The sequence below is a fragment of the Trichophyton rubrum genome, assembly GCF_000151425.1.
Source record: "Trichophyton rubrum CBS 118892 genomic scaffold supercont2.15, whole genome shotgun sequence".
NCBI classification, from domain to species: Eukaryota; Fungi; Ascomycota; class Eurotiomycetes; order Onygenales; family Arthrodermataceae; genus Trichophyton; species Trichophyton rubrum.
The window spans coordinates 38,926-54,930 of NW_003456414.1; the positions used below are offsets into that span (position 1 = coordinate 38,926).

General features: G+C 46.7%; 7 protein-coding genes across 11 annotated transcripts; 3 read left to right on the forward strand and 4 right to left on the reverse strand.

Annotated features, from left to right (window-relative positions):
• Positions 1-788: 788 nt before the first annotated feature.
• TERG_12690 (uncharacterized protein) lies at positions 789-2,081 on the forward strand (the record flags this gene model as incomplete). The annotated part of the gene is made up of 1 exon (XM_047751614.1): positions 789-2,081. The coding sequence occupies one exon, from the start codon at positions 789-791 to the stop codon at positions 2,079-2,081; it is 1,293 nt and encodes a 430-aa protein (XP_047607551.1).
• An 828-nt stretch (positions 2,082-2,909) lies between these two features.
• Positions 2,910-3,418, reverse strand: TERG_08458 (uncharacterized protein; the record flags this gene model as incomplete). The annotated part of the gene is made up of 3 exons (XM_003230934.1): positions 2,910-2,980; positions 3,053-3,107; positions 3,176-3,418. 3 exons carry the CDS (start codon positions 3,416-3,418, stop codon positions 2,910-2,912), a joined length of 369 nt encoding a protein of 122 aa, XP_003230982.1.
• Positions 3,419-4,142: 724 nt separating this feature from the next.
• On the reverse strand, positions 4,143-5,322 carry TERG_08459 (uncharacterized protein; the record flags this gene model as incomplete). Its single annotated transcript, XM_003230935.1, has 2 exons — positions 4,143-4,422; positions 4,505-5,322. 2 exons carry the CDS (start codon positions 5,320-5,322, stop codon positions 4,143-4,145), a joined length of 1,098 nt encoding a protein of 365 aa, XP_003230983.1.
• Positions 5,323-6,505: 1,183 nt separating this feature from the next.
• On the forward strand, positions 6,506-7,996 carry TERG_08460 (uncharacterized protein; the record flags this gene model as incomplete). Its single annotated transcript, XM_003230936.1, has 1 exon — positions 6,506-7,996. One exon carries the CDS (start codon positions 6,506-6,508, stop codon positions 7,994-7,996), a length of 1,491 nt encoding a protein of 496 aa, XP_003230984.1.
• Positions 7,997-8,378: 382 nt separating this feature from the next.
• On the reverse strand, positions 8,379-9,590 carry TERG_08461 (TRAPP subunit TRS31). The gene is made up of 2 exons (XM_003230937.2): positions 8,986-9,590; positions 8,379-8,917 (listed from the first exon to the last, which is right to left on the reverse strand). Exons 1-2 carry the CDS (start codon positions 9,273-9,275, stop codon positions 8,425-8,427), a joined length of 783 nt encoding a protein of 260 aa, XP_003230985.1. The 5' UTR covers positions 9,276-9,590; the 3' UTR covers positions 8,379-8,424.
• A 7-nt stretch (positions 9,591-9,597) lies between these two features.
• Positions 9,598-12,788, reverse strand: TERG_08462 (uncharacterized protein). 5 transcript variants are annotated; one of them, XM_003230938.2, is made up of 4 exons: positions 11,561-11,665; positions 10,474-11,407; positions 10,125-10,401; positions 9,598-10,065 (listed from the first exon to the last, which is right to left on the reverse strand). In XM_003230938.2, exons 1-4 carry the CDS (start codon positions 11,594-11,596, stop codon positions 9,876-9,878), a joined length of 1,437 nt encoding a protein of 478 aa, XP_003230986.1. In that variant the 5' UTR covers positions 11,597-11,665; the 3' UTR covers positions 9,598-9,875. The 5 variants fall into 5 exon arrangements, with proteins under 5 accessions (XP_003230986.1, XP_047607553.1, XP_047607555.1 ...); XM_047750582.1 differs by having other exon boundaries at positions 9,598-10,401; positions 10,474-11,403; positions 11,557-11,711; XM_047750584.1 differs by having other exon boundaries at positions 10,125-11,407.
• Positions 12,789-13,906: 1,118 nt separating this feature from the next.
• TERG_08463 (uncharacterized protein) lies at positions 13,907-14,375 on the forward strand (the record flags this gene model as incomplete). The annotated part of the gene is made up of 2 exons (XM_003230939.2): positions 13,907-14,193; positions 14,237-14,375. 2 exons carry the CDS (start codon positions 13,907-13,909, stop codon positions 14,373-14,375), a joined length of 426 nt encoding a protein of 141 aa, XP_003230987.2.
• Between the last annotated feature and the right edge of the window lie 1,630 nt (positions 14,376-16,005).

Sequence of the window (16,005 nt, forward strand, 5' to 3'; positions counted from 1 at the left end):
ATTGTCAGACCCATGAACTCAGGCTTCTTGAGTGCTCAGTTCCGATTCGTTAATTGATGACGACGCCAATCAAAATGACCGAATATTTACAACAATCCACAGAACAAACCAAAACAATGTTGGGCAATGCTCAACTCGAAAGCTCTGCTGGGGATTCGGCTCCGGCACTCCCACCTCAACCAACCAGGATGTCAAATTCACGCCCTTCTTCAAGAGCTAGTATGAAATCCGTTAAATCTATAGCTCCTGCCACCCAAAGAGCTAGTGTCCCGGCTAGTGACCCAATCAGGCCTTCTCAGCCCTGGCAACCACAAACTCAACCACTCCATCCCCTAGCAAGTGAATTTCCTCTTGTATCTACTCCTGGCTCAAGTCAGCACAACCCCAAACCTCGCAGCGGAGCTGGTGCTAAACGGACCAAACAAGTACAAGCCCGTCTCGAGCAATGTATCCGCGAAGGAACAGTTCCTCCGTACTGCGAAAACTGTGGTGCTATTGAAACTCCGACCTGGCGCCGTGCCCACTCGAAGGTTATTCCAGCAAACGCTGAGCAGGCTGAAGCGTATAACAGCGATCCGACTATCCTTTTCTGGGAACCTTCTGAACCTGAAGAGGATGGTTCCCATAATTCGATAAAGATATATAAGAAATCACTCGCCCATGATGATTTAGACTTCGTTCAACTCCTCCTTTGCAACTGTGAGTATTAAGCAACCCTGATGATATATATTTGCCATGTGTTTTAACGTATTTTAGCATGTGGTTTATGGCTCTACAAATTCAAGAGCATGCGTCCCGAGCACAAATGGGACAAAGTCGGCCCAAAGGAGAAGCCGAAACGAAAATGGAAGTCGATAAGGGCTCAACCATTGGAGACTCGTGCTCGGCGCAAAGCTCGTAATACTGCAGGAACAGAGTCCTCACCAGGCCCTTCAGACGCTTCATCTCCGGAAGGCGATGAGGGTGCCACTACACAGGCAGAGAATGATACCCAACCAGAAGTTGATGCTGAGGCCAATAAAGGTAACTCAAAGCAGACTGAGAAAGTAAGGGCCAGTAGCGCTGAGCCACTTAAGTCAGCAGAGAAGCATAATCGTTGGCGCGACCAAGATCCGTTCGAGGCATTAAGACGAGCCATTCAGTCCAGCCCTGCTAGAAATATGAATTCGTGCAAGACCCAGTTTTCGGAGGCACAGCTCACTCCCAAGCCAGTTCGTAGAGCATTGTTCCCTTCGAATAAAGATGGCGAATCCATGAGGTCTCTTAGCGACTCCTTACTTAACGGCTTACGTCGAAGTCCCCGATCAGCCCACAAAAAGCCTACAGGACAGTTAGGTCAAGAAAACGCTCCACAAACCCCTGCTGATGGTCTTGATCACCTTTTCAGGGATGCAGACGATGACAACACGCTGGATTTCCCTGGTAGCCCAACTCCAAATCGCCGGAATAGATCCATCCGGTCAAAAAAATTACACGAAGCTATAACCAACACATCTCCATCCCAGAAAGCGGCTCGCGCTCTAACCCAGGGTTCGAAGGATGACAGTTTCCAACCTGACTCGACAAGCCCATCTAAAGGGCTTGACACTTTGGATAACATGGTTCTTACTTTCTTAGCTTCTGAGGCGGATTCGTTTGCTCATACAGACTCCCTATTCCAGTTTGATGCACCGAAGACTCCCATCAGTGATAGCTGGGCAAACTGGGATCCGAATGACTGCATCCCTCAGAACGACAAAAAAACGTCTAATCTGCTTCAGAAAGACGTCACTTGTACCCCTAAGTCGAGGGACAAGGCTAAATCAGGGAATAACAATCCCGAGACTCCGAGACGTGCTCGCAGTGTCCCAGCCATCTCACCTTTCAAGTCATTTCTTGATAGCGAAATCAATGAGATCTCAAATCTTCCAGAGTCCGAAATATTTGACCCTGGCTCTCTTTTTGATTCGCATTTAACGAATTCATGGTCGAAGGATAACACTAATACTTCCCCTCGGGCTAATGGCACCATGGAAGGCCTTGACCCAGCGGTCTTTGCGGCAATGATGCAAGAAATTCGGGATTCTGCTAGAAGTCAATGAATCATTGCAATAGAACGCGGAACTACCTATCTCCTCCCCACCATTCCCTCTTTCACTCTTTTTCCTCCTTTTCTTAAACACAAATGCTTACCACTACGGACCAGTGTCATTTGGATGGTGCCGTTCCAGCCGTGCACCCTTTTGCGGTAAAGGTCTATTCTATTGGATTGTTTCTACTGTTTTCCTGTTTTCCCGACCCTTTATGTTTATGATGATACATTGTAGAATATTAACGACTCCATGTTGCTAGCGATGCATAACTTTGAGAAGAGCGTTGGTTGGGTAGACTGTACTTGCTACCAGTGATCAGTACCACGCGCTTCATTCTATGATACTGCTTCCATTCAATAGATATCAATTATAGCTATTTCTGTCCTAAGGATTCATTAACAATCGGTATTTAATTTTATGTTGGATTAATTAAAAGATGGTGATCTACTGCCGGACCATGTTATAAGGTTTCCTTTGTCGTACGACATATACTTTATTTGATTACTCGAGGTTCATCTATTAATATTGGCAAATCTTAAAACTGGGTGGAAGTTGACCTCCGTATTTTCATTATCATGACTCGAGAGCACCCAATTTATCCCAGGATAACTATCGAGTACTATGATGTTCACCACTTAGTCAAGGCAGTCAAGGGGCCACATGTATATCTGTACGTCCATATTTTCTTCAAAGAAAATTCCAGCAAATGAACATCAAGACCAAGCTGGTGTGCTGTCCTTTTGGCTAGTGAAAAAAAATGCCATTTTACTTGACCTGGTGCAGTTTTTCAGGCAGCTATTTACGTCATAAGTCGTCCATCATGCTCCTCGAATACCCTCAGCCCGAGTCGTAAAAAATAGTCTTGAACCTATGTGTATTTTCCACAACTTGCTCATAGATCTTATAGTCTGTTATATTGGTACAATCAGTTAATTTGGTTTTGGTTTCCAGGGAAGGAGAACTACACTGGATAAACTCACCAACTTCATGCGGGCTGCCACAATCTGTAGCCCCAAATACTCTGAGACCAAGACTCTACATCAAGATTAGCCACGATATTAGTTTCTATAGTCCATGAATTTTTATTCTTGGGAGATGCTTACACCCTCGACTTCGACAACTTTTCCAACCACATCGACCATTCGATCCATCTGTAGATGGGAGTCTCTGTTCAATATGAGGGTGATATCGCCGTGATCGCCGCAAGTGATAGTAGCATATTCTCCGCGTAATGAAGATACTCTGCCCAGTATCCGTACTGCACTCGGAATTCGACCGCTTGTTGGGCCAGAAGAATAAAACTGTTGCAGATATTCGGGGAGAATGCGGGGGGTCACGAGAGACATTCTTTTTGCGATTGAACAGCCAACGCTGATTTATTTCGGATGAAATGAAGCGCACACGGGTATCTCAATCTCTTGCTCAGCCTTATAATCCGTACTGTGTCTCGGTTCTTGAATCTCGGTTGTCATTGATATCGACATCCCTCTTCCAGCCAGTAGTTGTTCATGTACCTATGCAGACGAACCTGACGCGTCTCACGCGTCGTTGACTAAGATTAGTCATCACGGAGTAGGATTATATTTAAGCCGAAATTGGATGAGGCTGAACCTTAAGGTTAGGTATAACAACGGGAACTCCCAAACACTCACAAAAAGACACATACTCGAGACAGTTAGGTGACCGTTGAGAAGGTCTTTGAAATAGTATTAGACAAGCTATTTGCTATACACAAGCTCCCCTCCATTATGCAAGCATTCAGCTTTCATAACTGTACTCAGAAAAGAAGTAACCAACAACATATTCACCAAAGCAATCTTGTGACATGGACCAAAACTCAATCGAGGGGCACCCCGCAACAAACAGGACCAAGAAATACAGGAGAAAATGGAGGTTCAAGATACTCGAGAAAGGTGAGGTAGGAGGGATTTGGAGGGGGGAATAATCTCCGCACTAATAGCGCAGAGTTGGGCGGAACACGTATATGACAGTTGGGAGTTTTGGACCAGCCAAACAGGGGATCGTGTGGGAATTGAAAGCCAGCAATTTGAAAAGGAGTAGAATGGGTTATCAACTACCGACCGGCTTATATTTGTGGTTCCACTGAGTCCTCATGGCCATGATGTTGTTTTGGTCTTCAACAAACTTGCTGTTTTCCATGGAGAACTCTCGTCGTCCCGCTCTGCGTTGCTTGACGCAGCAAAATGCTATGATTGCCATACCCAGAATGACTAGTCCGCCAATTGAAGCAAAAATAGCGATTTTGGCCGCGGCGGGTAGTTCTCGCCATCTCTGTGCCAGAGACTTAGGTGGGGGCTTGTTGATCTCATTTGCGATGTCGGAAACACCACTAGACAGAGTCGTTAGTATCGACCGTATAAAAACATGACCACTGTTATCGAAGCAACTGAGGCAAAGAAGCAGCAACTTACTCTATCACTTTAATGCTCTGCCAATCGCCTGACCTGTTAGAGTATGAATATTCCGTCCCTTTATGTGCGTCAACAACCTTCAACTCCTTGACGCTCATAATATACGGCGTTTTCTCATAGTCGATTTCACCGCCTGCCCACTCAATAACTCCTTTCTTGTTATGCGGATCTCCACCAGGCCAGATACCCAATCGCACAGTGGAGGGAGTTTGAGGAAAGTTTTTCCCTCCAAGAGCTTCTTCGTACTTCAAGGTTCGGACAAGTGCGGTATCGATATACCATTCAATCTTCTCCGGTGTCCAGTTGACGGTATAGTTATGGAAGTCGTCCATGGCTCCTTTAATGTCGAAGGTCTTACCGCGATCATAAGAAGTCGTGTTTCCTTTGCCGAAGTAGTTGGTTTGAACTTTGTCTGGTTCCGAGCCAACCCATTCCCAATCGATTTCATCCAACACTTCTGATTGAATGACAATACTACTGACAACTCCTCGTCCAGTTGCAGCCTTCATGTGGACTTCGACGCTACCAAAAAAGATATAGAAGAATGACTGAATAGTCGGCGAATCGAGCGTCTTGTGGATTGTGAAGTTGGCACCAACATCAGAGATTTCGACAAGGCCGTTGGTAGTATTCCAGACATCAGGATTCAGTGAGCTGTTGAGATAGGTGGTATAGTTCTGGCCTAAAGCTGGGGCATTAGGGCAATCATCTTTCTCCAGGGGATTGCAGTACGTGAAGGTCTGGGCGACCACGGGAGATAGGAGACAGGCTAAAAGCCCCAACGACGCTAGGAGGGAGATTCTTCGAGAAGCCATCATTGTGAGACGTTATACGACGTTCGTTAGAATAATGGCAGCAGAGAGGTGCACAAAAGAATGAAAAGACGTCTGCGGATTTGCCGTGGAGGCTCCTTTTTTTTTTCTTTTTAACGAGAGGACGCTATCATGAATCAGTGCGACCAAAAGGACATGAATGAGAGACAATAGGTCACGCCCCTCGGAGGGGGAAAGACTGATGGCAACTGGTGGTTATGATGAATATGAGAGAAGGAACTCGATGTCGAACGTCGAACGTCGAACGATCGAACTTCGATGGCACCCCCTTCCCATCGTTATTATTATATGACGGGGGCTTTCGGACCATGAAACAGCACCCGACTGCCTCATGCTGGTTGGTCTACGGTGGATCCACTTGGCATTAGTTTGCAACTGGGACCTGACCACTAAGCCCTCTGCAGCTAGTACCCCCAGAAGTGGTTGAAATTCAAGGAACAAAGATAGGCTATTTTTGGAGAGCAAAAAAGGGGTGCAGGCCTTATTTTCTGCAGAGACCCCCTGAGATCGTCTGCAAGATGGATGTCGAATAAATGGAGCAATCACGTCCAGGGCCTTCAGAAATGCTCAAAGTCACACAGCTCATCACAGAGCATCCAGAGTACTCTGTAACTAATCGATAATCCACGCATAGATCGTCATGAATTCCTGGCTCCATCCCTAGACTTTCCTTTACCCCCTTGCTGCCTCGTCAAACAGGCAAAGGACTGGCAAATTTCGGCTGAAACTCTTTTGCCTGAGGCCGCCCATTCCGCCACAAGGCAGGCTATATCGCTCGCTTCACTTGGCAACCTCATCAGTGGCCAAAAAGAAAAGGCCTTCTCCTCTCTCGCCCGGAAAGACACTTTATCACACTTTATCGGCTGCAAATCACTGAAACTATAAAAAGGCGTATCACGTGAAGACGTCCTATGTAGACGGTAACCGAATCCGGATCATAGATTATGTAATGTTAATCCGGGTAAATGGGAAGCTTATCTAATGAATATCTGATTACTAATCATGACGGTTATCGATAAACTAGTTACGTGGTCCAAGCTTCAGCTTTCTGATACGAAGAAAAAGACCTCAAGTCAGTTCAAAAAAACACACCCACTACAGCTATCTCTCCTTCACTACCATGTTTATAGTCATATAGCTATATAAATATATATCTATATCAATAAGCATGGCTCCTCCTTCATTTCCGAGTTTTGGCCGTGGCACAGCCGCGAAGCGCATGCAACCGGCAAAACGTTATAGACCCGGCAAGCCTATCGCAGATGAAGTTGAATCGTCCGAAGAGGAAGAAGAGGAGGAAGAAGAGGAGCAACCAGAACAAGTACCGCAAATTCGGCCTCCTCCAAGCTCTAGGAACATTACTTCAGGCGTTCGGCAAGTCAAATTGGAGGAGGAAGAGGAGGCAGAAGATGAAGAAGGGTTTGTAACTGAAGAGGAGGAAAATGTTGACGATACCCCCTCTAAGCCCCAAGCACACGCTACTTCCGATAGACCTTCCGATAGTTCAGTGTTGCTAAAGAAAGAAGAAGCGGAAAAATCAGAAATCGAGGATGAGTCAGAGGAAGAATCAGGTTCAGAGGAGGAATCAGAAGAAGAAGAGTCCAGTTCAGAGGATGATGGCCCAAAGAGGCTACTACTTCGTCCAACGTTTATAAAAAAAGGCGATCGTAAAGCCACAGCAGCTTTAAGCAATGGTGGTCATCTTGCGACCTCCTCATCTGCCCCGGACCCCGACGCGGAAGCTGAAGAACTCAAACGGCGGAAAGATAAAATAGACTTGCTGATTCGTGATCAGTTAGAAAGGGATGCTGCCGCTCGGATAGCTGGTAGAAAGACGTGGGATGATGACATTGACGAATCCGGTGCAGGGGTTGATGAGAACAATATTGACGATACAGACGGCATTGACCCAGCTGCTGAATTAGCCGCTTGGAAACTCCGCGAGCTCAAGCGTGTTAAGCGCGAACGGGAAGCCATTGAGATTGCCGAAAAGGAACGAGAAGAGATCGAACGCCGTCGTAACCTAACTACTGAGGAACGAGAGCGTGAAGATCGTGAATTCATTGACAAGCAAAAGGAGGAACGCGAGGCCGGAAGAGGAAAGGCTGGGTTCATGCAACGATATTTCCACAAGGGTGCATTCTTTCAGCCTGACTCGGAGAAACATGGTCTCACTGAACGCGACCTTATGGGTGGCCATTACGTGGACGAAATTAAGAACCGCGAGGCTTTGCCAGAGTACCTCCAAGTAAGGGATGCAACCAAAATTGGACGCAAAGGCCGAACGAAGTATCGTGACTTGAAGACAGAAGATACTGGAAGATGGGGGGTCGAAAACTATTATCGGTCAAATGCGCCTGCAAGCAGTGCTGCTCGATTCGGTATTAAGGACGAACGATTCCTTCCCGATAATAGAGATGGAGACTTCAGGAGGCCATCCGGGCCATCCGGAGCAAATGCAAGTGAAGTTAAAGAACGCCGCCTTCCTCGCTCTAGATCTCATTCGCCTCCCCGTCGACGAGACCACTCGAGGTCAAGATCAAGATCTCCTCCGCGAAGAGATCGGTATCGTGATGATAATGACAGAAGCCGAAGGAAACGCAGCCCTTCGCCATACCACGATCGTGATAAAAGACGGAGAGTAGACTCCGTATCGTAGCATATACCTTTCAATTATTTGTTTCATAGCACTAGTTTCATTTTATGCATCTTTGGGAGCCTGGGTCTAAAATGTATTTTTAGCATGTTTTTACGGAGGTGTTCTCAAAATGAATATCATCTAGCAGCAACATCAATCACCCGTCTTGACTAGAGGCCAATGCCCAACATCATCTCATTATACGCTGAAATCGAAATGTGACCCGGTACGTGTAATAGTTGAACTTCAAGAGCTCTGTATATTTGAATAAGCAACCTACCTCCCAAAGTCGACCCTCCTCCTTTCTAAAGGTAGGTTCCCTAACCGTGAACGCCGCGCTCTGAAACTCAGGATAACGCATAAATGCCCCAGAAATGCATGACCGGAAAGAAATCTACTTTCGATCAATAGCTGAAATGGAACCCTTATGGCAATAAATTGAGGAGCAATCATTTAATCCCAGCACGCTCCAAAGTCTTTTCTCTTTCCATAACAGAGTCTCCAAATTTCACTAGAAATACAGTTCGACTGGGCCAAATATCATTTCCTTGATTATGAGCGGTCACAGAAGCTTCGAACCCGCAGCCATCGCATACACCTTCAATAATACCGGCAACAAAGGCCGCACAATTCAACATATTCATTTCTTTTGGCACAGATATGTATGTATTCGTTAATGGGTCGTTGTCCGTGATCATATATTCGTTAGGTGTATTTGGAGAGACAGAATGTTCAAGAGCATCCGCTGGACGTGAAAATAGGAGCTTCCATAGGGGTCCATGAATCAGCTGGAGGAGTGGAAGAATGCGGAGCGGCCTGACAGGTTGGTTACTTGAGGACGACTGGGACGTCAAGGTACTCGTTGTCGACGAGCCAGTCAAGGATCGATATAGAAGCAGGTCAAGTAGACGGAGTCCAAGAGGGTAGCCTTGTTCGTTAAGCCTATGTAGTCGATTATTAGTAAAATAAAGGTACTTCGATGTATTTCTAGCAAGATGCAATTGCTTTACCGTCTTTCTAGGTCTTGAATCCCTGTAACTCTTCTTTGGGCATATACCACCATCTCAGAAAAGATATAACCAAAGCTGGCCTTGCTAAGCTCTGCATTTCGCGTACGGTTTAGGTTCCGGTCATATATAGTCTTGCGATTAGAGGGAACCCGTAGTCCTGTTGAGGGTTGGCTCTGCGACGGCTGCGGCGAACGCGGGGGGGCTGTCTGTCCCCCCGGTCCACCCAACCCAGTACCTGCAATCGCACTTGCAGAAGAGGCGTGCCCATGGGCCCTTGGAGGTGCGCTCATTGTAACTTATTGTGAGGGGATAATGTCCAGACTTCGTCAACAGGGTGGGATAACCGAGCCCTGTCCGTTACGCGGACAAATCTGGTGGTTTGGTCGCAGCGTCGTGAGTGTAATAGACCTTCGTGGCCACTGATTTAGCAGATAGGGAACGGTTTCTTAGCGTCAGGACGTATTCTCCAGTCAATTGGTTGTTATTTGATCCTTTGCGATGTTTGTGTTGTGGAGGACGTTAAGTTGGTTAACTAAGAAAGCTCCCGTGAACATCGCCAAGCCGAGATCAAGCGTCTGCTTGTACAGGTAGCTCGTTACCCACTACGCCATGAACTGCAGCAAGCAAGCCGTTGACAGTTTTGATTTGATTATTTCTTGTATTATGTAAATAAGAAGATCCTCGGTTAGCGGTCTATCTGTAGCCTGACGTGTTGGGTGGGATATATTCCATGTTATTATCCATAGGTTCTTATACCAACTTGGACGCTCCTCATGCTTTCTCAAAGAAACAGATACCGATACAGAGAAATATCTATACCGCAATGCAACCAACTATATAGTATAATCCTATTCATAGCTAGGCCGATTCAGACCGCAACCAAAAAGACGCTAAGGGGCCTTGGGCTGCTCCAAGTACTTGCTGTCATATGGCTTCTGTTGTCTATGCCTACTATTCCAGTTCAACGTGCGGGAAATATTTTGGATCCATTCATAGCTGCGGTGACCTGAAGGTATCACGTTGGCAAATGGGAACCTGGATGCAGAAATTGTAACGTAGTCTCCAGGATGTAGTTCAATTCTACAAGCATGAACTGTTAACTGGGATGCAGTTTGAATGCTGAAAAGCTAAGTACGTACCTTTCACGACCATCGAAACTCGCCCAGGAGCTTGTTCGGGCATCATAAGGAACCCCTATACGTAGAACTATAGTATCCGGAAGTATTATCGGCCGGAAGTTGAGTGTATGAGCACAAATTGCTGTAAGAAGGATAACGGGGTTTTCGGGGTGTGATAGGGAGCCGCCAGCGGCAAGGTTATATGCTGTAGATCCCGTTGGAGTGGCAACGCAGACACCGTCAGCCTGGACGGATGTAAAATGCTCATCATCTCCAAATATCTCGAGAGAAGACATTGCTAGAAAGTATGACAGTTAGGCCACGTATATAGACCAAAAAGTGAATGAAAGGGCAGTAAATTATGACATACTTGGATTTGGACCACGATCAACGACAATCTCATTAAGGATTTGAAACATTTTGTCAGGGGAATGCGTAACGTTGTCATCTGATTCTTCCCCGATCAGCTCCTCGGCAAGATCTCTTTCTATTTGAGGTTGGCCAGAGGACCTCCGCCTGCTCCGCATCACGGTGCATTCAAATCGTAGCCGTAAGCTGACAGTGACGCCTTCAGTAAAGGCTCGCTGTAGTGTTTCCTTGTAGTCATCGAAATCGAATTTCGTTAAAAATCCCAGTGACCCAAGAGAGAATGATAAAACCGGGGGTACGACACGTTGGAAGAGCCAGCTCGCATATAATACTGTCCCATCTCCGCCAAGGGTGATAACGAAATCGACCAGGTGATGGTGATCTTCGATGAGACAGTTGTCCCAATACTTCAGTCTCTGTTTTGCGGTCGGTTCTTCCTTGCATATGCTCTCTGCATCGAATTGAGAATCATTTTCCAGCCTCTTTTCCACGTAGACTGTGTAAGGAACTCTCTGCTCTGGTCCGAGAAGCCAGCTTGTAACCTCTTTGGTTAACCGAGCCAGACTCTGATCTTGAGGCTTCGTCAAGATGAATATGCTGTGGACATTGAGCTTCAGCTTCAGACTGCCCAGTTTTTTCGACAATGCACGCACATTCCAAGCCATATCAGAGAGCTCTCTCTTCGTTAGGAGCCTTGACGGCCCAGAGGTATTGTCGCCACCATCTTCGAACTGCTGGCCAACCGACGGCGTCACAGCTTTGCCGTGCTCGTCGATATTATCGAGCTGGACAGCTCGAGGTTGCCCTAGCAGGGAGTGCACGAAGCAAGCTGCCTGGTCTGAAGGCTGCGTTTCGTGTCGACGGGCAAGGCGCGGGGTATCGGGAGAGACAAACGAGGATTTGCGGCGATGACCACTGTCAGACTCAAACACTACCTGCAAGAAGGGGGTTGCGTTAGCAGTTCCGCATTGCATATCGAACAGGATAGGTCAAGTCTGGCCTGCAACAGCCAGGAAATGGCAGATGTAGCGCTTTTTTTCTTTTATGTTAGTGCCTGCGGGGGAGCATAGCACAGACATAGTACCTACCTCCAGGTGATGGCGAATCTCGGCATGATCCTCCATGAGATTCTGCGGGTGTTGTGAGACTATCTAGAGCAGGGAAACTGTACAGCTTGCATCTTGAGAGCTTCGGGTTACCTAGTTGGTGTATCTGAGCTGGTTCTCTCGGCTTATGACAGCATTTCTTGATGGTTGGACTAGCTTGAGACCAAGGAAGTCCAAAGAAGGTTTTTAGCCTCGGCCTTATTTCGATGACCACAACAAACATACAAGTAACGACGACGACGATTAATATTATTAGAATGTTTTTGGCAAACAAGGGCAACAACAGCAGCACCAGCGATCAGCAGCTTGATCTCCGAACAAAGGCTGCTTACTCCCTGCGGAATACACGGACACGATTCCCGTCGGGAACGGACGGGTGGGTATATCGAAAGAGACAGGAGGACCAAAGTCAGCAAGGTCGGGTCTATATACACTTACGTACAACACTGAGCATCGCGATTTAGCGCAAGCAAGAAGCACAAAGTCAACCCTGGCGAGGGGTGTTATGATAGATAATACGCGTGCTGAATGGATAGGAGATGCTGTGTTGCCATAGGCCTTGTCGACATGCTGTGGAATCTACAACGTTTGCGGGTTTAGAGCACAAAAACACCACAGGGCGCAGGATAGCCTACAGCCTCATCCCAAATCCTCCATAGCAAGGCAGGCCTAGTTATACGATATACAGCACCAATCTTGCTCAGTGTTGCAACAGCTGCCTGGTTAGGCCACTTGGACAAAGCTCGTAAGAGCATAAATGCGTTGAGATGCACCATCTCTCCGTGGCATACCCTGGCACGAGATCGATAGAGTCAAACAAGCACTGGCAATGAAAGCCAACGGAGACTCACGGAGTCAAGGAAAGGAATACACGCATGTTGACTTGTAGCTTCGCTTCTGTGTTCATCCGAGATCTTCACATACTCAGTAGGAGGATTACACAATACCGGATGCAACCCCAGATTCCAAGTTGGCACCCGTGCCTGCTCAGCCCTCTCCTATATTTCTCCTATATGACAAATGTGCCATCTTATTCACTCACCTCATATGGGTGTAAAGGTCGGCCAGAACATCCTTTCCATGTGTGGCCCATTCAAGCGAGATGCCCAGTTAGATCAGCTCCCTTGTGGCAGCAGCAAGATATATTGATTTGGGCTGCCAAACTCGATGTCAAGTATGATCCGTCCGTGTGTGTGTGTGTGTGTGTGTGTGTGTGTGTGTGTGTGTGTGTGTGGTATCATTATCGCCTCCATCACCGAATCAATCTATGCTCGAAAGCGTCATGCTCCTGCGAAGCATCCACATAAGTGCAACGGTTTTAATGGAAAGAAAGCATTATGACGAATAAATCTTGCAGGCGGGCCGTGTTTTTATTTTATTATATTTTCTTTTCTTGCCTGTTTGGTCTAGCAAAAAAAAAAAAAAAAAAAAAAAAGACAAGGAAAAAGGAAAGGAAGAAAGAAAAGCGGGAAAAAGAGAAGACGATCTGACCAGAAATATCTATCTCGGCCGCATCGCAGCTCAAGCATGTCGAGTAACATGAAGCCCAAAGTCCCTTACGTGGTGACTGCAGGAAGTCTAACGTGATTACTGGAATCTGCATTCTCTCTGAGGGCTAACCACATTCATTATATTATATTAAAAATTCGTCAGTTTGTTTTCCTCCTCTTATTGACTTCAAAGGGTCATCGACTCGGTCAGGTTGCACATGATGGCCATTCCCTTGGGCCACGATAGTGGATTGTGAATCAATCTGGCATCGCGTTGAACACACTCCAGCCAGCCTTTTCCATATTGGTATGGTATCAGCAAACGCGCCTTGGACCAGACGACTTTGATCGACGAAGAGTCACGCAAGGACATAACAGTACTTTTATGTGTCCTGTATGGTTTGACTTACGTGCATGGAAACACTCAAAAATTACCCAGCCAAACCTTGATGAGCTGGGTGACTGGTGGGGTCGGTGTATCAACAGCGTTCAAGCTGTGAGATGACCGTGGAGACCCCATGGGAAATAATATTATTGAAGGTTTCATCGCAAGGAAAAAAAAAAGTCAACTCGTGAGGAAGCAGGCAGGGATCGAGGGAGGGGGATTGCCAGATGAGTATCCAGGTGCCCAACGTGTTGGCGGAGTTACACTTGCAACAGAGAGGCGAGGAAAGAAACAACACAGATCGAAGCGAGAGTCAAAGAGGAAAAAGGAAAGAAAGTACGAAAATAGGAAAGCAACGAAAGACAGAGTAGTCAGCTGTGTGCGTGATAGCCCTGAAATTGGCCGTTTGTCTCTGGTCCGCCTTCTTCACTATCAGCCAAAAAGGCCGAAAGGATGGACAAGGGAAGGAAGCAAAAAACATGCGGTGAACAAGAAAGCGAAAAGGAAAATAAAGGGAGGACTACCTCAGATCTTGCGGTCCGTGGGGTTTTAAACTTTCGAGACTCAGAAGGTGTGGCCTTGTGCGGCATCGGTTTGCTCCAAATTGTCTATCACGGAGAATCCTGGTGCGTGGTAAAGGATGCAGAGAGTTGGTGTTGGGTACTGGCCATGGTGCTGGATGCCTGGACAAGCCGGGATAATCTCCACTGCAAGCAGAGAAACATGGCTCCTCCTGAAGGGTATTATTATTATTATTATTATTGGATATGAACGAGAATGAAGGGAGTCTCTGGCGATGAAACGTCCGCGGGACCTGGGCAAAGCGGACAGACAGTCACTAATACTTTACCGCCATGCTAAGATGCGTGAAGGAGAAAGATCTTCGGTCGATATTAGAGTTCCTTCACAGGACAAGCAATAGCATGAAGGTATATACTTATATACTCCATAAGTATATAAAAAGTCACCGGCAGCTCCGTCAAAGCCAATCAGGCGGCTTGCTTAACTCCTGGACCGAGGGAGTTCGATAATTTGCTTGCCCGCCAGGGTAGCCATCTTATCCATCCACGTCCAGGACTAAGGAGGGGTGAGAGAGATGGGGATGTGACTTTCTCTTTTCGAATGTGTTGAGCCAAATGGCGGGAGGTTCTCGAATGGAAACACCAGAGTGGGACTAATAATGGTACTCCGTACACAGACAAAGAATACTTATAATACGCAGGACTAATTATGTTGACCCTTTGGGTAGGGGTAACTGGCCTTTTGATTGGTTTCTGCGACTCTCCTTCTACTTACTTATGGAGCTAATTCCGCCACCCAAGAGAGCTGCGTGAAGGGCAAGGGGATGAACTATCATCTGATTGCATTACAGACATACTATGCTTGCAAGGTATAGGTGTGAACACTGTGCCTCCAGCTGGTGTATATGCACATCTTTTATGATCATATACGGAATACGTACTCCGTATGTGTCGACATAAAAAAGGTTGCATGTATATGCCCAGCTAGCAATACAAGACGACAAAAAAGAAAACAAAGCAGCTTGCATGATGCCTCAAGGGAAGGAAGAGAAGCAAGCAGAGCGAAAGGTGAGTCACAACTCCATGACGACTATCTTAAACTAGCCCGTGATATCACCATCGATGGGAGTGCATATCAAAAGACTAAGTTGGAATTGAAATGTCGCTCGCTCCCTCGCTCACAAAGACCAAACAGAAAGCCTGCTTGGCTGCCTGGTTTTCTCGCAAAAGGGCGCAACAAGAAAGCAACGAAGCCCCTGCGCCTTAACCCAAAAACCCCAGGCGCACACAGGGAAGACATGTCGCAGGACGATGTCCTCCGTTTACACGAGGCAGCGAGGGAATATCCGACAAGTAATTGCCATGCTACGGTAGGTAAGTTAAGTAAGTTAAATTTAGATTGGCTGATGCGTCAGACCAGGAATGAGAACTCCTGGATGGCAAGGTACATGTAAGACTGCTTCCATCATCATCAAGACATGGTTAGGCATTACTGAGAAGGCTCAAAATCCCCGCCAAGGTAACTGGGGAGGGAAGAACCGAACATCCATCTGAATCCCAGGCAGCGGCTATGGACATGGCAAATTGACCACTAAAATTTGGGTAATGCAGCTCTCAGGGTTTGGCTGGAATCCCAGCTTTGGAATCCTAGCTTCAGGATCAATTTTGCAGAAAAGGTGAAAAAAAAAAAAGAAAGAAGAAGAAGAAGGCAGCAAGGGAGAAAAGAAAAAAGCAAGGTTGTTGTAAAAATAAATGCTGCAAGCTCACGATATGATCCATGGAACGGAAGGGGGATACCTACGCAGGTGGGTTCGACGCAGTGGGCCATAGGGATGACAAGCGAAACGTTTTTCGATTTACGATTACACTTCGATGTGGAGGTTCGAGAGATATGAAAAAACTGTGCCGGCCGCGTGACAGAGATGGATAGAACGGAAAGATGGAGCGAACGATATATTTGAAATAATAATAATACTACGACAAGAATGAATTATCTCTGTGATCTACCCCGTAACTCAGTAGTGGTGCGCA